General features: G+C 37.5%; 1 protein-coding gene across 5 annotated transcripts in view; it reads left to right on the top strand.

The window, feature by feature from the left end:
* Window positions 1-22,939, top strand: part of GRIA4 (glutamate ionotropic receptor AMPA type subunit 4) — a 215,848-nt gene that overhangs the window by 163,928 nt on the left and 28,981 nt on the right. For all 5 annotated transcript variants that reach the window (XM_058019238.1, XM_058019234.1, XM_058019237.1 and 2 more), the window contains exons 11-13: window positions 1,768-2,138; window positions 3,544-3,742; window positions 8,572-8,819. In XM_058019238.1, coding sequence (XP_057875221.1) covers window positions 1,768-2,138; window positions 3,544-3,742; window positions 8,572-8,819 — 818 coding nt within the window. The remainder of the gene's footprint in view (window positions 1-1,767; window positions 2,139-3,543; window positions 3,743-8,571; window positions 8,820-22,939) is intronic.

Below are 22,939 nucleotides of genomic sequence, written 5' to 3'. Positions count from 1 at the left end.
GTTTACTTTCTAATTTTCAGGCTAGTTGAAATATTGATATTGATATTTTTGTATTTTAGACATGTTACCCTTCTCAAAGAATAGCTGTTTTCACAAAACATCTGTTTCAGCCTGATTTAGATAATCACAAGGGATTAAGAAGCCAAATTTTTTAAAAATGCCTTGTATAACAAAATGTAAATTAAAATTCAGAGAATTAGCAGTGTTATCATAATGTTTACCTGAGACATTAGCACCAGACGTAATTTCTGATACCTTTGCAAAATTATGATTTCAGATGACTGCTTAAAATGAAATATCTTTATATAAAATTTTGGAAAGTGTTTACATCACAGCTATTTCAGAATGACAGATATAATCTGATGATTAATATACAGCCATCTTAATACAAATGTGCATTTTTGAGCCATTGAATGAGTCAATTCTTTTGAATTATTTACAATTGCAAATCTCTCAAAATAAGTTTAATTTTTAACCACCCAATATTGGTTGAAAATAAAACTTATATGGCTCGATATGAATTAGCACATAAAATAGAAACCACAAATTAATTTAAATGCATTTACCTGTTTCAAAGCTGCAACATGACAAATAAGCTCCTTTTCAATATTTTCTTTGGCACACGAGCTATTTACATAACACTGGATTAAACTATTTGAGCACATCCTTATTTTTCAGCATGTTTTAACCTCATTGAAACCACAAAGTGTTCACAAAATGCAGTTACTCTCCTGAGCCCATAAGCTGTATAGAAGTCCACACTGGTCACAGAACACAGGCTCTGCTCTGTGGCTGTACCTAGGCACAGCACTATGGTGATGAGCAGGACACAGGCTTCAGCAGCTCTTGCATCTGTTCCCCTCTCAGGGGTGCATCCTTTGCCCCAAAGTCCCCACACAATTCCCATCTGAAGCACTGCTGCACTGACAGCTTTAGTGTAAAAGGCAAGGAACAAACCTTACTGTAGTGTAGCATCCCCAAAGAGAAGAGCAATGCATCAGTTTAGCTCCAATATTTTGTGGTGCATACAGACATCATTGTTAGCAGCCATGATCACCGCCATCAATAACGATTCATTCAAGATTGGCATCGTCATCCAAAAAACATGTTAGAAATACATTTTAAAAATATTCCTGACCCTAGTGGGAATGGATTCAGCACACATTTTATCCTTTCAGCTCATAATTTTGCACACCTATTTCCTGTATACTTGCCATTTTTTGCTGTTTAAAATCTAATTCAATCTTATTAGGCTATATGTCCCTTGAGACAGCTCTGTGCAGTTTGGTGAAATCACAGCAACAGTTAACCACTTTAGCAGCCTCGTGCCATTTGGAGCTTTTTTGAGTCTATGAACTGCTTTACCTCAAAATATTGTTATGTCTTACCAAAATACAGCAATTAAAAAGTCTCTATACATTCAGTGACAATAAGGTCATTCTCATTTGCCATTCTTTCTTGAATTCCTTTATTTAAATCTAAATTAATGCCCAAAATGATCTTCCTATACTGCTGCTCACCTCTATAAGATTTGCAGAAAAATTAAGTATTTGTATAATTCTGTAAAATAAAAACCTGCAATGTGTATGTTTTACTGAAATCATATTGAGTAAATGCAGTGTGATAGAAAGAGAAAAATGCTACAAAGAGCATTTAAGCCATGGTGTCCTGCTGATGTTAATAACATACCTTTGGAATTAGCTGCTTACCAAGTGTATAAGCACACATCAATTAATCTATACATCTATATTTCTTTTTTCTTTATAGAAAGCAGAGATTGCTGTTGCGCCTCTGACCATCACTTTGGTACGAGAAGAGGTCATTGATTTTTCTAAGCCTTTTATGAGTTTGGGGATATCCATTATGATCAAAAAGCCCCAGAAATCTAAACCAGGAGTGTTTTCCTTCTTGGACCCTTTGGCGTATGAGATCTGGATGTGCATAGTCTTTGCCTACATTGGTGTCAGTGTGGTCCTGTTCCTAGTTAGCAGGTTTAGTCCGTATGAGTGGCACACAGAAGAACCAGAGGATGGGAAAGAAGGACCCAGTGACCAGCCTCCCAATGAGTTTGGCATATTCAACAGCCTCTGGTTTTCCCTGGGTGCCTTTATGCAACAAGGATGTGATATTTCCCCAAGGTTTGTGTCAAATCTTTTTACATTTGCATTTTGTCTTCAACACTGAAGCATAAAACCTTCTTTCATTAATTTTCCTGGCAGTGTTTTGAAGTCCATTCTTCAACCTTTTCTTTTTCTTTTTTTTTTCTTTTTTTTTTTTAATAGCCATGATAAGAGCAACAGATAGTCTACTTGAAATTTCAGTCATTACTATTATTTTCCCAGTGTCAATGTGCATAAACCCCAAATAGCTGTCAGAAACAGCAGGTTCACACAGGGGAAATTCCACTGGGTTGACTTCTGAAGATCTGTGTTGTTGTTAGATTAGTTCCATTGTGTTGCAACCATGAAATGCATGCACACAGTTGTGCTGAATATCTGCCTTGCATCAAGAAATGTCCCACTTGTGTTTCAAGTTCTACAGTGCTGCTTCACAAATACTGCTGTCTGTGAGAGACAATATTTGACTGTTTCTGAGAAGCCACTATGTGTTGCTTTTACAGCAACAGAGGACATGCCTCAGATCTACTACATGTTTAGTTCTATAGTACATGATTAGTCCTATAATATATGATAATCTAGTAAATGATTAGTGTAATACATGCAGTCCTGAATTTCTCAACATTTTATGAAGTTAGTGGGCAGTAACTAAAACTTTTTAATTAAATATTATGACCCAGTCTTTCAAACTTAAAGGCTTCATTTTAGCCATTTGCAGTGAAATTTTGAATGTTCAGCATTGGCCTAATCCTTCTATTATTGAAGTTAGTAATAAAACTGGTGCTAATTAAGAGTGGATGTGCCTTGCTCCTCAACAACCTTCTCATCAAATTGCAGGTATTGAAAAGGAAAATACAAGTTTTTATTTAACAGAAATATCTTTTCTATCAAAAAATTCTTGTTTCCTAAAGAAGAAAAATGTGAATATTCAATGAATGATTGCAGTGGCTTGTGGAATTTTTGAGAAGTTTGGGTGACAGGAATATGTTAATCCTAAAACCAACATAATCCATATGCAAAGCCTTTTGCATTTTTTTTAAAGAGGAAACAGAGAAAGCTACTGATTTTCAGCTACCATGCTTTACTTTTGTCTCCAAAAGAGATTACCAACCCAGTATCTTTTGACACTTTTTTCCTATTTTTAGGCATGTCCTGAAATAATAGGAACACTGAGATTACTGTCCAAGAGGATTTAAACTTCTGTGTATGTGTGATACACATTGGTACAGTGGACTATGCTGTAGACATTAAGTTTCTAGAGTAGAAGCACCTATTAATATTTAAAATGCAAATGATCTTCCTCCCATTGATTGTTGCTTAATGACAAATGTTCAGCAATAATGGCGCCTTCACTCTCTCTCTCTCTCTCTCTCACTTTTCGTGGCTCAAGAGACAGGAAAATGTGCATTATCTTATTCATGTTTAGATCCCTCTCAGGTCGCATTGTTGGAGGTGTCTGGTGGTTCTTCACGCTCATCATTATTTCATCCTACACTGCTAACCTCGCTGCTTTCTTGACTGTTGAGAGAATGGTCTCCCCCATAGAGAGTGCAGAAGACCTTGCCAAACAAACCGAAATTGCTTACGGGACACTGGACTCAGGGTCAACCAAAGAGTTCTTCAGAGTAAGTTGGCACGTCCATTAGAGCAGCTATCCCTACCAACCATTCTTTTAAGATGCTTGGAAATGTGAAATAATGTGACTTTGCAATTATATGCAGTATAGTTTTGTAACTCCTGAAATGCTTTAGCTACATTTTTACCCCCACAAGACCATTTGTTGGAGTTTTCAGTTTTTTAATCTGTGGAAAGCTTATTGATCCTGTCAAAAAAAAGGAGATGCAAAAGAGATGCCTGGGGGGATACTGAAGCAAGTGATAATTAAAGCAGCATTGCACTATTGATTCATGTGAAGCTGCAGTACTGAAGTGATGTGCAGCATTGAAAGCCTATGATGGTAAAGTGGAGTCTTGCAGGTTTTGTTTCTGCTTATGGATTTGGCTGCGTGCATTTTGCTTTAGGGTCTTGGGTGGTGGGTAGGAAATGCATTTTTTAATTTGCTGACTTTCAGATGGATAATAAAGAGAAAATTTAACTCGAGGGGATGTGGTTGGAGCATTAGGAAACAGGATAAATAGCCATTCATATGCCTGTGCTGTCTCTATTGATTACTTCATTGTCATTTGCTTTCCTTCATTAGTGTGGTTGGTATGTAATCCTCATCATTTGCCAGCTGGAAAGCAGGGAGCTTGGACACATCACAGGCAGCACATAATAAACAGTCCTTCCTGCTTTATTTCATGACTCCAGCAGATGAAAGTTAAGCTCAGCTGACCGAAGTGAGTTTAGTGTTTAAACACAGCTCTGAATAAATGATGTGAGCCAGTATCCCTTCCTTGAAAATTTCACAGCTAATTAGGTCAATATTTAGCTGAAATGTGAAGATTAAGGGATTTTTAGAGGTCAGGAAGATGGAATGAACATTTCTTCTAATTGCCTAATTGAAAGGAATTCTGTTAGGTACTCACACGCACCTTCACTGTTTTCAATTTGGCCAAACTGAACTCAGTAAACCATTAAGAAAATTTTCAGTGCCATTTGGAAACTGTAGACAATATCCATTCAAAGACAGTGTCTCAAGTGAAATAACCTTTTTATTGCAACAACTATCCCCATAGAAGTGCTTGTAAATCTGTTCTATTAACTGCAGAAAGATGATTTATAAGATATAGATTTCACTTAACAAACACAGTGATTGGACCTTCACATCATGAAACTGCTCAAGGAGTTCAGTTTAACCCAGTTTTCTAGATTTCTTCTGTAGACACTGGAGAAAGAAAAGCAGCCCTGTGCATCCTGTTGTGGATGTGTGTGTTATGACGAAATAAAGCACACATTTAAGTACCTGCCTCTTTACTTGAACTCTAGAAGGATCCAGCTGAAATGGTTATGGTGCTTGGTACCTCGACTGTTCACTAAAAGTTTTCTAACTACCCCTGTCTTACTGTTTTTTTAATGAGTACAGTCCCTCCTACCGATTGTTTATATTCACCTATGTTTCTCCCATAAACACATTTTTAGTTCTTTTTGTGGAAAGTTAGATATTTTATTCTTGGAACTCGAGCTTCAGTCCATCCTAAGTTGAGGTGGTAACCACAATATATGGGTACAAATAGATCTTTCTACAAGAATGAAACTGTGATGATACTTAAAAACATGATGCTGATGGTCAGGCAGATTTATGTAACTTTGCATTTATTAATTTGTTGCATTTTTAAGAGTACCTAGTGCTTGCAAATTTGTTAGGTGATGGTATGCAAAAATTAATTCCCAAAGAAATAGTAAAGAATGAAGGACTGGAATTGTTTTCTGAAGACTTTCAAAATACGTATACAAGCCATTGTATTGAAGTAATGAGATCAGATATTTTGATGTAGAAACACTATTGGTGATAAAAATTTCATGGTTCTTTTAATTCATCATGTAAACACTCAATATTTTATGCAAGTTCTCATTTTAAAGAGAAGATACTACGATGGAGTGAAGTGTCTAAGGTGACAGCCCTTTTTTCACTTCAGTCTTAAAGGGCTAAGAGAAAAAAGAAGGAAAATCAATGTTGCTCTTTTTATTTTTTCTTTTCTTTCAAAATACAAAGGGAAACTTTAAAATTAACTACAAATACTAAATACTATTGCATATGCAAAATATGAAGCTTAATGAAAATTTAAACTGTGTTGATCACTTTCTTTAAAATGGTGCAGTTGAGGCCCTGCGTTCAAATGATTTCTAGTCTCTCTCAAAATATAGTGATTCTTAATGATACTTTATGTACTATTTCTAAAGATATTTTTCACAAAACAGGGAGAAAGATAAAATATCAACAGACAATATTTACATAAAAGCTGTTTTCAAAATATATAAATTAAGACATAGCCTGAAACAATAGTACAAGAAGATTGTGTGCCAAGTCAAACATTTTGTGGGTTTGGAAGCAATTCACTTCTTGGTATTAGAATCATGTGTAACTTTTCTGTCAGTGGTGATTATCTGGCTGAAGATGAGCCTTCAGGACATTTTCTCATCATTTTGTCATTTCTGATCAAAATGTCAGAAACACCTCTTCAGCCTGTTTTAAATCTGAATTGAAAGCAGAAAAGGGAAAATCATTTTAAAGCAAACATAAAGAAAAAGAGGAACTTGGATACTGTTAGCTGTTATATACTCCTGTTTCCTGGTGTACATGCAGTCAGAGTTGTATTTTCCAGGCAAACTGCTCAAGAGGGAAAGTAGTTAGCTTTAGCAGTTCTACTCAGAAAAGCCCGAAATTAAAATTATCCCAGCTGGGCTGACTGCAGGGAAAGCTGCAATGTTTTCTCATATGATAATAAAAAATACTTGTTAGTTCATTCTTCAGTTTTCACTCTGAGTTGACATGTAGAAATTGAATGCAAGCAAATGAAAGTTTGAGAGAAGAAAATGCTAGAGAGCAGATACTTTGTTAGACTTTCCATATTTTTCTATTTTCATAGGCAAAGGAGACTAGATGCTAAAAGAAAAAAATAATTAAATGCAGCCTTTTCCAATTGATGTAGAGCAGTGTTTCCTGTTACTAATCAAGCTGTTTTATGTGCTGCATAAAGTTATAAATGAAAGTGACCTATTATATGGTTCCTTTATAAAGAAATAGATGTAATGGATGTTAAGATGAGAGAAATGTTTGAAAGTGAAGGCAGACAAAGGCAAGAAAATACTCTTGAAATTATGACTGATTTATTACTACACTCTTCCATTTTTTTCTCTCTGTAAATTTAAATCCATGTAATTACATCTGTGTAAAGCAAAAATAATGCATTGGTGGCTTAGTTTATGCTCTGCTCCCAGCCACTATTATGTAAATATAAAATAGCTGTGACTGTAGTGAAAAGAAAGGGTGACAAGTCAGGATGTGATTATGGACATACACAGCTGTTGTTGATTCAAATGTTATTATATTTGACAGAAAGATAAAATTAGGCATTCAGACAAACTAAAAAAGGAAAGCATAATTTATGATGTTCTGCTATATGGCATTTTTATTGAACAGTTTTAGTTAAATGCCGCTTATTTTCAGGATAGACTTAGGTCCCTTGCAAATTATTTTCTAAGTAATAGTACAGTCATTCAGTAATTGGTAAAAAGAGGTGCTTCAGGGAAATTACTCTCAGATATAAAAAAGGCTCAGTTCCAGGCTTCTTAAAGCCATTTTTTATTTATATAATACTAAGATTATAGGATTTAGTATTTGTTTAAACAATCTAAGGCCCTTTGTTTTGGGGCTTTTGAATAATGAATATTTTCCTGGAGTGCTCAGCACAGTGTAGGAACAGGCTCATAGACCAAATCTTGCTTAGCTAGAAACTCCTCTTCACTCAAATAAAAGCTGACTTGAGCATTAGGGTAAAAAGTCCTTTTTGCAGCATACATAGGGGAAGACAAGTGCCATCTGTTATTATAAAAACAGTGTGTAGTGTTCAGCTGACACACTGCTGGTTTGCATGTATGTATTCCTGTTGTTGGAAGAAGCAAAGGAGTTGTTGGGTGAATCTAATGAGCATGGGAAACTTCTCAGCCTGACATCATTTCCTTCCTTTCTTTTAGTGAAATTTTTTATTTGCTTTATTTTTTTATGAAGAAGTTTTATTTTTTGCTTAAGTATTTACCTGTTACTCCATGCATTCTTGGACAGGAAAATTTCCAACTAATGCACTCTAAGCCATGAATTGTGTCCATTCTTTGAGAAAGTACATTTCTTACTCAGTTATTGGCAGGATGAGAGTCTTTAAAAGAAATCCATTGATACTGCCGTTCTAAAATCATACCTAATTCTTTAAGAAAGATCCTTATGGCATTTTACTTCCTTTAGTATGTGCTCCAACTTGCTGTTTCCATATTTTACTGTGAACCATGTCTTTAAGTATTGTATAGCATTTCTGAATATAGATCAGGTCAGTTCTGAATCATGAAAGTAGAAATCCTTCTTAAGCTACTCTGGTTTTGATGGTAGAAGAAGTGGGTGTTAGATAAATGCTTTAAGATTCAGCTGAGTATTTATGGAGAGATGATTTTACTGTTTCTCTTAAGAGTACAGGCTTATTGTGGGCATCTATTTCATATATCATTCGCTAAAACACATTGACTGTGTGAACTTCCTCTATCTAACAGTAAATTCAGCTTTACAGGTTTCTTTTTTGACTGCTAGAGGGTAGCCAAACTCAAAAATTGTAGCTGCTCCTAAAGTATTGATAATTTTCTTTTTTGTCTCTTTTAAAATAATGGAATTCAGATGAAACCCTTCTCCAAGATTTTCCCAACCTCAAATGTCTGAAAAATTAAGTATGGTTGATTTTATTTGAGCAGTGCCATTCTGAAACGTTGCAACATTCTTTTGTTCTAACTTGTTTTTGATTTTCCCCAGAGATCAAAAATAGCAGTGTATGAAAAGATGTGGACCTACATGAAATCAGCTGAGCCGTCAGTGTTCACTAGGACTACTGCAGAGGGAGTAGCTCGTGTCCGCAAATCCAAGGGCAAGTTTGCCTTCCTGCTGGAGTCCACCATGAATGAATACATTGAGCAACGAAAGCCATGTGACACCATGAAAGTGGGAGGAAATCTGGATTCCAAAGGCTATGGCGTAGCCACACCGAAGGGTTCTCCATTAAGGTGGGTGGAATAGTATAACAATATAAAATGTGTTGTTATAGTATTCCACCTTCCCTGATGTCCCTGATATAGCTCTTTTTGTTTTGTGTGTGAACATGGTATGTTATTTTTATTTTCTTCCATTTCATTTTTTTTTGATCAACAAAGGTAACCATTTCTAATTGCAATATGGATTGAGCAGCTATAGTTGGCATATGTTTCAAGGCCATATAAAAACCAAACTGGTTGAACACTAGCTACTTGAAGTCAGCCTCAATAGAATTAACACTGGTTATTCTATTCCATCAGCTTTTTTTCACAGAATTCAACCCTTTATAGCAGTATTATGCTTACATTATCTACATCAGTATCTGCATCAATAATATGCCTACATTTTATGTTTTGTTTATTGATCTCGGCTACTAATTTCTGAGTAAGAAGCTGCTTGTAGCATCTTTTTTCAGATGTCATAACTTGGAGGTAATTAGTCCTTCATTAAAGTACTTTTTTACTAAAGCACCTTCTTATTTAGAAAAAATGTTTGTGTTTCTAGCATTATGCATTTCAGTACTGCCTTCAAACTCACCAGTATTTTCTTTTTCATGGTATCAGATACATTCAGTAAAGTAGAAGAGTTTTTGATTCACAGGCAGAACATCATTTGCATTTCATTTAAATTGTCAGGGAACAAAAGTCAGATTTGTGTTAAAATTGGTGGTGTTTACCATTCTGTTTCTTTAATGTTTAACGCAAACAAAACTTTCATTTTCTAGTGTAGATTTGCCAATTTTCTTGAAAACAAAAGAGCAACTAAGAGTTGAAGGGAGTCTGACAGTGATAAGGTGCACATGGGTGGGGGAAAGGGAACGCTCCACAGAGTGCTCTGCACCCCATTTTTTACGTCTGTGCTCATGAGAAGGAATCACAATGTGAAATAAAGGGGAGGAAGTAGGCGTAAGGGAAGAGTTGCAAGTGCAGATGTAGCCATATGTCTGTGGATGAGGTAACCAAGGACCTATTTGTCTACATCTGTGACTGCAGAGGAGACATCATTGCCACTATGCAGATAACTTGACTCACTCATAACTCATCAGTTTAACCTGCACAGAATGCCATAAACATCAGTAGCTGTTACTGCATTACAGGGATGGTAAAAGGAATATCATTAGAATCATTTGCATCCACAGCAAAAGAAGATTTGTATGTGCAGGGGAAAATCAGGACAGCTATTTCAGTGACTGGATATGAATTTTTGGTCCTTAACATTCAGTACCTATCAGATTTAAAAATTGCCACTTTCACTGCTGGGCAAAGTAGAGAGAACATTAAGGAGGTGAGAGAGGGAAAATGACAATAAAAATGTTAATTCTGTAGAAAAACACGTCCAGAACTCATAGAGTAGTTAAAGGTGGTAGTTAAACGTAGTAGTTAAAGCTAATAGGAAAGGCTGCTCTATTATCTGGATATATTTTCAAAACACTTGGTTTTTATTTGATATTTACGATAAATTAATATCTCCTTTTCAGTGTTTCAGACAACCTAAGAGTGGTAGGCAGCACTGCAGTTTAGGGTAGTAAGGAAATGCCCACTGCTGACAGTCATGCTGTACTGAGTCAAAGCTAGGACATACATTTTAGGAGTACTTTGGCTGCTGTCATATTTGTCCTGGCAGTGGGCTCTTTGCTTTAAGTGTGCTTTATGGTGTTCTCTAGTTCCTTTCCCTTTCTTCCTCAGAGTATTCAATACCAACAAGAGACAGCCTGTTATAATGAGCACTGATAGCCTGTGGAAATTGATTTGTGTCAAATTTGGGCTTATTTCAGGTTTGTTCAGTTGGCTAGACAAAAATACCTAGGAGTAATGGGGATGAGACATAAAGAAGTTAGAAGTAAGAGGGCCTAGTAAGACTAATAAGAGCAGAGAGGAAGAGCACAGCCCCAATTGTAGGGTCCAGTGTGAAGTCCTGGTTATATCCCAGCTAAAGCTCCCAGACAGTTCAGTGAGGCCATAGTTTCATCTAACTGGGGGTCAGCAGCTGTCATTAGGGTGATGTGATCAAAACCCTGTCATTTTTCACATCCTACCTTCAAACATTTTTCAAAAAGCAGAATAGGGAAAATCCTACCGGACTTGAAAATTGGACCAAATCTTCTTTCAAGCTGTCTTGACTGGCTGTCCGTGTCCATGCCTTTCCTGAGCCTTTCTTTCATATGTGCTAAGCTGCTTGTTCTCCTGCTGCACCCCATTCCCTCTCCAGCCCCAGTGACAAACCATCAGTGCTGCTTACCTACTAAAAACATTAAGCAACACACTTAATGTTCTGGATAAAAATAAAGAACAAGCAATACCTCACATTTTTACCACCTCTTTCATGTATATCTATGGAGAGTAGCACTTACAGAAGAGGGGAAAATCTTCCTCCCCCTGTGTTTTTGAACAGAAAAGAGTCAGCTGTAAATTTTATCTGCATGTTTCAGTATTTTCTGAATATTTTAAGATTTAGATTATGCTGCTTTTGCTATTTTGACTTCATCCCACATGGTAGTGTTTCTGTCACTGATCAGATGACTTATGTAACTGCTGTCTGCACAGATAATTGCAAATATTGAACATGCAGCTTGAAATCCATGAAGGGCAGGCTAGCTGAGCTCATTACATAAATTAGTCAAAAGACATAATTTGATATGGGAATTGCAAATTTTGTTTTATTTAATAATCCTAATTTCCTATTTGAGTTATATGTAGACCACAAATTACTTGATGTAGTTCACAAATAATTGCAAATAGCATATAAAATTTAAACATTCAAATGCTGTCTTTGGTTTGTTCAGGACTAGGGGAAAAAAACTACTTTTCCAAATGAATTATTCATATCAAATTAATCACTGAACTGTTTGAACACCTATTCCGTTAAAAGTATTTTTGTCTTAATCCTCCTCCTACTTACTCAGTGATATAAATCAGGAGTTTTTTCCCTGAAAATATAGTAGCATCTGAATAAAATTGATGTGAGTCTGTGGAGAACCAGATCACATATTCTCACACATCTAACTGACAGAAAGTGGTTCTTCCTGTAGCATAGGATTAGGGATGGTTCCCTGCCATCGCATCACCAGGCTCATGTTCATTATAGAGCACATACCCATCACTTGGTTCATGCAGATGAAATCCACTTGTCAGAGAGATCCAAGGACTGGTCTCTCTGTTGCTCATGACCATACACATGAGCAGGGTAGTGGATTTTAATTCAAAACTCTTCCTTGTTGGGTTTCATGCTACACTCCTGCAGTGTTCAACCAGTACCTATTGGCTAATTGGAATGATTTATTCTCAGTGCTGGTGCAGTATTACAAATAATGCATATCACCGAATGGAGGAGAATGGGAAATGCCTGATGTGTGTTTCTTTTATGCCCAATGGGCGGTACCACATCACACATCATGTGTGTCTCCTTCCTTCCTTCCTTTCCAGTGATATTCATTTCTATATGATGTTGTAAAAGACTGTCGTGTTTGAGAAGGAATGTGGGATTGAGGGCAAAGGCTCTCATCACAGCAAAGATTGAGTTTCTCTCATGGCACTACCCAACTGTTCTTACTGTTTCTCCTCCTACAACGGTAGGTATCCTTCCAAAGCCACTGTGTGGTACTCAGTGTGAATTAATGAGTTTTTTTCTTCAAAGGTGGTGCTTTCAAAGGTGGTTAAGAGAGTGCTGCTTGTCTGCTTAGCAAGACCTACCTCTGTAAAAGTGTTGTCATTAGAAGATGTTCTTGTGGCCAGACTTCTGGCCCTTGTGGATCACCCCCAGGTCATCTCCCTTGCCACTTGCAGTAACTGTGTTATCAGAGGGCAACACCTGAAGATCTTGTACTTCTCAAGTCCTGTGCCTTGCATGCCTCTGCTTTTCTGTTTTAGATATGTAGGCATCATAAACAAGTTTGAATAGTGAAGAACATGAAAGAGTTCTCCACCCTAAGAGGTAATGATAAAGAAGCTAAGGGCAGTATTTTCTCAAAAGTACACTAAAAGCTTTTTCAGCTTTTTGTACCTTGAAGCTGTTTTATGTTAAGGGGAATGAGAGGTTGGGCTAAAAAAATGAGTTGTTATCATTTCTTCTCTTACTGTTTCAACTAAGGACATGTCCTGTCCTGTAGCCAAAAGTATGCAGCATGCATGAGTGAAACCTGCAAGGTCATGAGTGTCTGGTGAGACACTTTGAGCCCAGGCAGATGAGAATGGCAGCATTAGATTTAGACAAATAATAGAAAAACTTTGATTAGATGCATCAATGTATTTTAGAGATTGGTGATATTTGTTCACCAACCTCATGAAATCCAGAGCTCTAATAAGTTCCTGCTATTGGAATTACAGTTAATGTTTATATATATATATATGAACCTGGGATTCCATATTCCATTATTCAAGCCTCTATTCTTTATATGTAGTAAAGGATTAAGTCAGTTTCATTTTAGGAAGAATTCTTTCTGTTCTGAAGAGGAAGGCAAAAAGGTCCGCCTGGTGATATCTGCTGCTTTTTGCAGTGTGACATCTTGTGACATGAACTGACTGCACTTTATCCATTCTTCACCATGTTTAACATAAGATGTGCAGTGTGGGCAGTGAATCAGGGATGCTAGTGTTGCAGATGTAATTTTGCCATCATTTTAGCAACTTATATGGAGGGAAAAGTGTAATGTAATTGAAGCTAGAGATTTTAGTTTCCATTCCCTGCAAGGGAAGAGCTCCCTGAAGGTTGCTTGGGGTGCAGAAGGCATCCAAACTGTCCTGTAACAGTGTATGGATTCTCCTGTTTTATATAATGTAATGTGCAATACCAGAAAGAGATTTACCCTAGAAGTGAGAGTTCTGTGGTGGAAGGACGTTTTTCTTGAAGAAAAATGAATCTGTGGGAATAAGATAAAGATCTGTTATGAGGGGAGTCTTTGTGTGCATGGGGTCTGTAATCTACCATCTTAATCTCAATGACTTCATCTTCTTGTTTTCCTGAGGTGAATCTCTAGAACTGCCATTCCGCCATTGCTTCATTTCAAAGTGGTACTACAGCTGGCAGTTACCTTGGCGTTTCACAGATATGTGTAGTACGGTTCGTTAGAAATCTAGTGTTGGAAGAAAACTTATTTTAGTAACTCATGCTCATTCATAAAAAATTTTGGCAGACCTTACATAGGATGGAATATTTCCACCCCTCCTTTTTTTTTTTTCTGGTAAGTGATGTTTCCTTTTATTATTTTTATTGACCTGAAAATAGCATTATGATAGCATAGTTTCTTCCAGTGGGACTATTTAATTTTTTATCAAATGTTGTCCTCAATGTTTTTGTAGACCAGACTATAAGGAGCTTACTGTGGAAGGAATTCCAAGCTCATCATTCACTGCCAAAGCTGTTTATTGTGAATTTAATATAATATTCTGAGATATATACCAGTTCTCATTTTACCCTGGATTTTTTGATCAGTGAGCTGGTAATTCACACCAGGCTCTGTAGGAAAACCATCAGAGGCATTATGCAGTAGTGAACTGTAAGGATAGGTAAAAACATTTCCCCCCCAAATATATTATACTCTCTGGTTTCTTATGCTTTCTATAAGATTGGATTTGTGTGTGCAAAAGAATAGGTATGATATTCACAGACTTCCTATGAGTAAGAGAAGAACTAGGAAAATTATTTGAGCTGGCAAATTTTTTACACAGTCAACATTTGTTTACTACAGAGGACTTCTTCCACTTTTGTTTGTCAATGGTTTTGTACTGCAGAAATCCATGAATCTTTAGAAAAATAGGCTTTTCCCATCGATGAAGCTTCCTTGCACAAACTGTGTTGTATCATAAAGGAAGCATTTCCCTTGACCACTCTTCAGTGTACCCTATATTGTTCAGTTTCCAAAGGTCTTTATAGATTTTTTTTTTAACCAATATTGTTGGTGTAACTATTCTATTTTGGTGTTTCTGTGGATCTGGGCTGCATTCTTCAATCAGTGGCATGTCCCTGTTTCTAGAAAGGTACCAAAATAGGTAAAAGTAATGTGTGGTTGGGTCATCCTGATAACATCTGAGGCCCATGTGCCTCTGAGCATATTCTGGCACTTCAGAGAGAAGAATGGATATTTCTTTTGCTGGTTAGCTGTCTTCTGGTTGGCAACACTGGCACATAAAGGCCTCCCTAGATCATTTTGAAGACAAGCAACCGTCACAGTGAGGAAAGATGCAGAGGAATCAGGTTTGATTTTTTTTCACATTTCCCTTCTCCTGCCAGAATGCCTGGTCTTGCCCTTAATCAGTGTGTTATTCACAGAGTTGTTTCAGCAAAGCACTGTAGGACCTCAAAACTGATGTTATTTATATACAGTGTTGAGAAGATATAGCAAGAACTGGTGAATAATTGAGGTTTGATTATTAAAATGAGTGATGTGAAAATACTGAGTTTGACCTCTACACTTTTGAAGCAAGGGCCACTGGAGAAAGCAAAAACCCCTCCATAGTTATGGGTCGGTCTGTTGATACTTGAAAGAACAGGATTTTAGTCAGCTTAGCAGAATTTTCCAGGATCATTTCTTTCTGTGATGCAAAATTATATGAAAACTAGAAGGTGATCTGTAGCATTTTATACATATATAATCATTATCCTGTTCGTTGGTGTAGATCATACTGTATGACTTTGCATAATATTCTTCCCTTCACTGTAGTCATAACTTCCCTTCACTGCAGGCATAGCAAGGCTTGAATTACCACATCATTACCATTCAGTGTCAAAGCTTATAACTGAGATATTTCTCAAGCAGGTCAGATCCTTCAGAGCTTGTTGAGTTTTCTATCAACTGAAAATAACACTTACTAGGTAAAAAGGCAGAGAATGGGCCACTGCTTAAGAAGGAATATAAAAGTCAGGGGTCAAAAGAAGATCAGTGAAGAGAACCTGACAATGAATGTTAGCAAGTTGTTCTTTCAGCTGAGCCTGGGAGGCATACTTAATTTTGGTTACCTGGGTTATTTCTGTCTAAAAAACAGAGTATCTATTTGAAAAGTAAATATAAAGCCTTGGGAACAGATATTTGAGTCCCAACTTACTCTGTTCCGCAGTGATGCCTGCTGGATTAAGTTCATAATTTTCAGTCAAGATAAGGGTCTTCCCTGTGCAGAAATAGTGCAGTAAAAAAAGGGAAAATTTCATGATGACTAATAATATTCACTGCAAGATGTACAAGCAAATGTATTGAGGCAAAATTTTCTACTTGAAATAGTTTTACCCATTCTTGCAATTTTTACTTACAGAGGAAGGAAATTGTAATAATTCTGATTTAAGTCACCAAATGGCAGTAAAGAGAATTGCTATTGAGATAATTTCTGATACTTATCTCTTTGAAAGAAAACAAGTCATTAATGTCCATGATGCTGCATTTGCTGAATTTTCTCTGACCTGGGGGAGAAAAAATCATTCTATCTTTCAAGTACTTCAAAGAGCCATCTCTGACCTGCCTTGCCTCACAGAGCCTGTTTCTTCATTGCCACTAGCAGGAAGTTTTCACTCTCAGACTTCAAGGATGATTCATAATTGAACAAAGCTCTCTGTGGTTTGGAGGAGAAATCAAAAGTCACAGGAATTTGTTCTGCTGCCATTTCTGTTTTCCTACACTACAAATAACAGTAGAAGCAACTGATGGAAGGCAAAACTCTTCCAAGAAGCTTAGCTCCCATATTGATCACACTGTCAGGTTCTGGTGCCTCTCTCCTAGTGTCATCCTGCTCCTTACTCCAAGGAAAGTCTTGGGATTTTAGTGAGAAAATGAAGTGTTTCTGAGCAGGAGTGAAAGAACAGAGCATGGAAACAGCAGTAAAACTATTGCATAGAAAGGCTGCGGGGTTTTTTTGGTTTCTTTTTTTAATTTAAACATTTCAGTGGCAATAGGTATTTTTAAATTAGCAGTATAATCAGTGTAAAAGGAGAAGCTACCATTCTGTATATTCTGCTTTAGCATTTGCTTAAAAGCACAACTAGGCTTTTTTCAAAAAATATTTTTACAAACTATTTATACAAGAGGTTTCTCATTCCAATATTTAGTGATTACTAAAAATTTCTTTACTGTCTTACAGAAGCATTGGGCCAGTCTGAGGTAGTAAGCACCAGGAAAAGTTCAATAACAGGCTTTTTTTTCTACAGACAGAAAGAAATCAAGGCAGCAAAAAGATCAGAGTTCTTTTCTTGCTTGTCTGTTTCAGAATTGTTTGAATGCAAACAGGATAGGAGCTTCACAATAACAGATCTATCCAAATGAAATTTGTCAGACTGTTGATTTCTCTGACAGGTGAAGAGGGGCTTATATTCCAGTATAACCAATGAACTTACCTCAGACTATCAGCAAAGGCCATAATGTCTCAAAAATACTGATACCGTTGCTGTGCACACATCCTACTGATTTTCTGGACTTTTACAAACCTTTGATAAGCATTAATCCTCACTGTATGCCAGTGGGATACAAAAGGTTATGGTTGTTTCCAGTCTATAGATCCCCTGAGAAATAAATGCTGCCTCTTGCCACTTCAGAAATAATTTTCTCCTGCCCTTTTCCCTGCCATTTCCCCAATCCCTTGCAAAGCATCTCAGCAGAGGGCAAGATGCAGCCCTTTATATTTTAACAATGCTGCTCATTATTCTTTCTCTCTTTTCTTTTTATTACAACTCTCTGGCCACTTAGGTGTCAAGTCCCAGGAACTGCCCTTTGAAGTTGATGGTACAGTTCCCAACAACTGAAAGGCCTATCCCACTAAGATAATAATTGTTCAGGTAAATTGTAGGTAGACTGAAGCAAAGGAGCAGGCTGCTGAAAGGCATCTCAGCAGCTTGTAACAATACCTCTCTGTGGAAATGACATTTGGGGTACAAATAGCACCTGAAAAACAGTTTGTGATTAATCTGTGTGATAGTTGCAAAACTGCCCACTTCCAATTGACAGTAAGTACAAGATGGACTCCACGAGACATAAAATGGCTATTTAGTCTTTGTGCAGCCTTGATTCTTGTGAGAGATCTCCAACCAAAAGTAGGGAGAAAAGTTTGTTTTCTTTCTTGTGGTTGCTTTGAACTGAGAATAGAATCTCAGACTGGCACAGTGTGTGACAGAGTAGGCATTATGGACTGAACATCCCAGCATGAAAGGTAGAAAGGTGTTGACAGCACAAAACAAGATTCAGAAGTCTTAATGTATAATTTAAGCTACTGTGTGTCTGACACAGCAGCTCTAAAATGCAACTCTTTCCCATCATCAGAATGCTCCCAAGGAGCTCAGCTTCCAAATACAAATGGCCATATGTGTATCTCACTGAACAGTACAAGTTTAAAATATTGTTTGATTAAATAGTGGATGATCAGTAATTTTTCCTCTTAACTGGTCTGCTTTGTGTGTGGTAAGAGGTAGAATGAAAACTAGAGCTCTTTTTCTTAACTATCTCTAGTTATCCTTAGCTCAAGTCTCTGCACTTCTATGACTCGATGCCTTACTCCCGATTTCTGTTTTCCTTCCTCTGCTTCCTATTCCAAACAAGTCACTGAGTGAAAGCTTAAATCAAGCCTGAAAAAGGATTTAGCTCCTATTTAACTATATCTTTTAGCAAATCACATTATGCTAAGCAATGCTATGTGTTCTTTTGTTGTGACTCTCTTTTAAAGTTTTTGGCAGGATTGGAAGTTTTCTGTAGTCAAAGTTTGACTAAAATTTTCCCTGAAGTTTTTTAAAGCCAAAAGTCAACTGGATAAAAGGGATCCAAGCCTAACCTGATGCAGAGAGCTATTTTATTTTTATACTTCAAGTACTTCTTTCTACTCTAAAAAAACACATGAAAATAATAATCTGCCTCCAGCATGCAAAGAAAATGTAACTTTTTTAGTTGTTTTTTTTGTCCCGTCTTGTTCAGGAATAGCATCTCTGTGCAGGAAGATCCAGATCCCTTGCTAGCTTCCAGATCTTCCATTACTAGCAGCAGGGATGAATGAGGTCTGCAGGTGAGAGCAGCCCCAACATCTGGCAGCCCATCTGTTACCTCCAGAATATGTACAGCTTTCTCTGAGCATAATTACACATCAGGCTCTTTCCAGTCTGTTGCCGATATGGTTCCATTTAATGTGCCCTGGATTTGTAACTATGTCTTTAAGAGGCTTTCATATGCAGAATTAGATGTTTGGATTCTTTGGTATGGATGCAGGCACCTGATTTCACACATCTTATGCTGTGTTGTTTGTGTGATTTAGGTCTATTTTGGATCTTAAAACTCTTAAGCCAACAGAAAAATTCATGAGATCTAGTAATGTCCTACAGAAAATCTCAGCTTTTTCTAGAAAACCCAAGTTTTCCATATTTCATATGCCTTAATGTAAACATTACTAGACAATTCTTCACATTTTTACATTTTCAACCAAAATTTTGAATTTTAAGGTTTCCACAGGTGCCTTTTATTGCTTGCAACACAAAATATGACAAGACAGGTTTTAGAAGGATGCTCATTTCTTCATTGGTTTTAAATAAAAAGAAAATGCCTTCTATCCAAAGCTAGAGGACTCAACCACATTCAAATGCTCTGCATTTACTAAGATCCAGCTCCTCAGATTTTAATCACTATATGATACTATTCTGATTATATTCTATACCTGTTGATAATATTTTTTTGTTTAAAACCACATGAACACTTGACAATTAGTTTTGATTTTTCAGTTTAAATAATGCAAGCTCAGTCTATGAAAGGGTAGTTGAAAGTGAACAGAAAGTCATCACAGTTTCTTGAGGATTTAGGATTTTTTTCCTGTCACAATTAAATAAGCAGACTGCTATTTTTGGCATCTCTTTTAGATAGTGGGCAATTATCCAAAGCAGTTTCCAATTAGAGTGCTTTTAGTTCATCCAATTTGTAGGCCACAAGAGAAGATACTGTTGCATTAGATAAAATAATTGCAAACATTAGGACTGCGTGTAGAACACAACATCCTTTTTTAGTTTTGGCCTCCTCACTTAAGAAAAACATGAATAAATTGAACCTATTTCATGGAAGATGATCAAGATAGAGCTGGATATGAATCTGGACCTTCTCTGATGAGGAGAATCTGGGAGAGCTGGACTTGTTTAGACTGGAGCAGAGATGGTTTTGGGGCATCTTAGGAGCATCCCAGAGTGTCTGCGTGGGGGTCTTCGAGGATATGGAGCCAGACTCTTCACAGCAAAGTAGGGCAGGAAGGTCGGTGACCACGAACATAAAATGAAAGGGGAGAAGTTCAGACTGGATGTAGGGGGGAGCTACTTCCCCTGACTGCCTGAGGGCAGTCTGACAGTGACACTCTGCTTAGAGAGGCTGTGCAGGCTTCATCCTTGGAAGTGTACAAATGTGACTGGTTGAAGCCCTGAGCAGTTTGGTCTGACCTCAGGACCAGCCATTGTACGGGCAGGAGGTTGGACCAGACAACTCCTTAGGCACTTTCCAGACTGCACTGTACGATGATCCTTTTCGAAAATTATGGCTATGATAAGGATATCTTCATCACATTGAATCTCCTGGAGCTACAGGAGTATTTGGAAAGTTGTAGTAGCTTATGGAAAGTGATGTTTATGTTTTCTGCTTTGTAGAAGGTCTTCTCCTGACCATTAGGCTTTAGTTACAATTTCTGTGAATTAAATGTCAAGCAGATCATTCCCATCTGAATAAAACTTTCTTGCTGGAAAAGCAAAATAGAGTGAGAGAATTTGAAGTCAGTGAAGTAAGTGACAGTGCTTTGTACCTTTTCTTTGCCAGAGAAAAAGGAGCAGTTAACTTCCTAAGCAGCTTTATTTAGCTGCTGAGTGATTGACAGCATGGATTTTTTTGGGACTCCTGAGTGGGTCAAAATGTGGAAGATTCTGTTATGGGAGTCAAGTCACTCAGGTTGGCTGTCTCCCACTTTTGGCAGGAAAAATTAGGAGTATGTTGTGGTTAAGGACTGAATCAAGGAAACACACAGAAGTTTAGGCTTAATCTATCTCTGGGAAACCAGAAGGATAAATTCTCCATGAATAGTTGCCTGAAAAGACACAGATTTCTGAGAAGCAATGAAGTTTGATTGCCTGAAGTCATGTCATACTGGTGAGCTTAGTTAATGACCCTGCCCAGATTTCCTGGGAGTCTTGAAGGAGATCTGTACTTCAGATTCACCTTTGCAAATTGAGGGCAATGACAATTGCCCATCAGCCTCAGAGGAATAGTGAAGATTAATAGCATTGTGTTTATTGTGCTGTGGATAGTTGAAGCCCATTCCCACTCCAGATGTTTCTATGATTATTTCAAATCCATGGAGGTGTGTGCGTCAGGATAAACATGGTGGTAGATTTCTCAGTGTCTTTGGTCAAAGAAACGGACCAGAAAAGAAAGTGACTGGGAAATTGTAACTGCAGCTAATGGTTTCTGAAACAGTTTGTGGTCTATGACCACATGTTTTGTGTTCCATTTAAGAAGCAATGGCAGAAATCTCCATCACCACTGGACCCTACTCTGTATGGCTTTTTTAATTAAAATTGGCACATGGACATGTGTTCAGGACAACAGTAATTACATTATTTGTATCTCCATGACCACTGTGGAGATCTATTAGTACTTTTAGTACTGTGTTTTCTCTGTAGCCTGGCTGCTTGTATTTGAAACATTACAAGCAGGTGTTCCTGTATCAATGTGATTGTGCTTGGTCCAGCTGGTCTGAGAGCTGCTATATTTGCATTTCAGAGAGTGGTTTGGGTTGGAAGGGACCTTAAAGATCATCTGTTTCCAACCCCTGCCATGGGCAGGGACACCTCCACTACTGGACCAGGTGGTGTAGTGGATGAGAATGAGTGGGACATAGTAAAGTCGTGGCAGAATCGTTGTACTAAGCTAACTGTGGCCTTTCCTTCACCACCACCAGTGGCAGTATAGGGACGCAGAGCTGTGCAAAAGTGAAGGTGCTCTGTGCTTAAGCTGAATCTGTTTCCATGCTGGAGGAAGGTGGAGAGTTTGCTGCTGTGTGCATGGATGTATTGATGGTGACATCATATAGCTGGTTGCCAGAGGGATTGGATTGCCCTTGTGATCATTTCACCTGATCTTGGGCTGCTGTTCAGCTGGCTTCAGGGCATTTTAATTATCAGCACACTGGCTATTGGACCAACCATCTCATCTGGTTGCTGGCACTGATTATGTTTGTCTAAGCATATCAGATATTCCTCATTAACTTCTGCAATAATATTCAGACAGAAAGTCCTAGGAACTCTTCCAGCTAATCCCCATTTTGGCTGCTGACCAAATAAGGCTTTATGTGGCACAACTATAATTGCTTCATTTGTATGGTATTGATCTGCCATTAGGCAAAACACAAGCCAGCATTTCACTAGGGCACAAGTTATGCAGTGTTCTTTATTCTTTGCATTGCAGTTGCAGCTCCAGTTCCCACCTGGGAAATAGCTCCCCTGTTTTTGTCTTTCAGTCTCTCCTTCTAATTAAAGTAATGAACTTCAAAGTGCTTGCGCCACAATTGGACTAAAGCTTAAGAAAACGCGTCTTAGCTGGAATTTTTCCATTTATTGCCTTTATGGAAAAACTCAGTATGGAGGCACAAAGAAGCATGAATGTAATGTTACAGAAATCCCTCATGCCTCTTCTCAGTCTAAGTTTAGACCTGCCAAAAATTGTATGAACTGTACAAATCTCATGAATTAGTGATCTGTTTCTGGGGGCCATAAAAGTCAATAATCCATCCTGATTTCTGTGCTGCCAATAGCTTTTGGCATAGTGGCAACGTTTCATTAATAACTTCATGGACATTGATGTCAGTGGATGAATTCCCTCTGAAGCAAACAGCAGTTTTGCCCTACAGCTTTCCCATGTGGAGTAAGCTTTTCTTACTAGGAAAAAGTTATTGAAGAGCTTGCTTGTATTGTAGCCCTTTTAGTGCTGCAAATATATATTTGATTGGCTTTGCAGTCATATCATGCTTCATTCTCATTAAGGTGAGATTAGGGCTTGGTGGCTGAAAGGTCTAACCAGACAAGTCAAAAAGTTAGGAACGATACCTTAGGAACAGAACAAGCATGGGGTTGTTCCTAAAATAAAGATATAGACATAAATAGAACCAGAAAATCA

This window comes from Melospiza georgiana, chromosome 2 (genome assembly GCF_028018845.1).
Source record: "Melospiza georgiana isolate bMelGeo1 chromosome 2, bMelGeo1.pri, whole genome shotgun sequence".
Classification (NCBI taxonomy): domain Eukaryota; kingdom Metazoa; phylum Chordata; class Aves; order Passeriformes; family Passerellidae; genus Melospiza; species Melospiza georgiana.
Note: the sequence above shows the minus strand (reverse complement) of the source record. Positions and strands in the feature narration are given on the sequence as shown.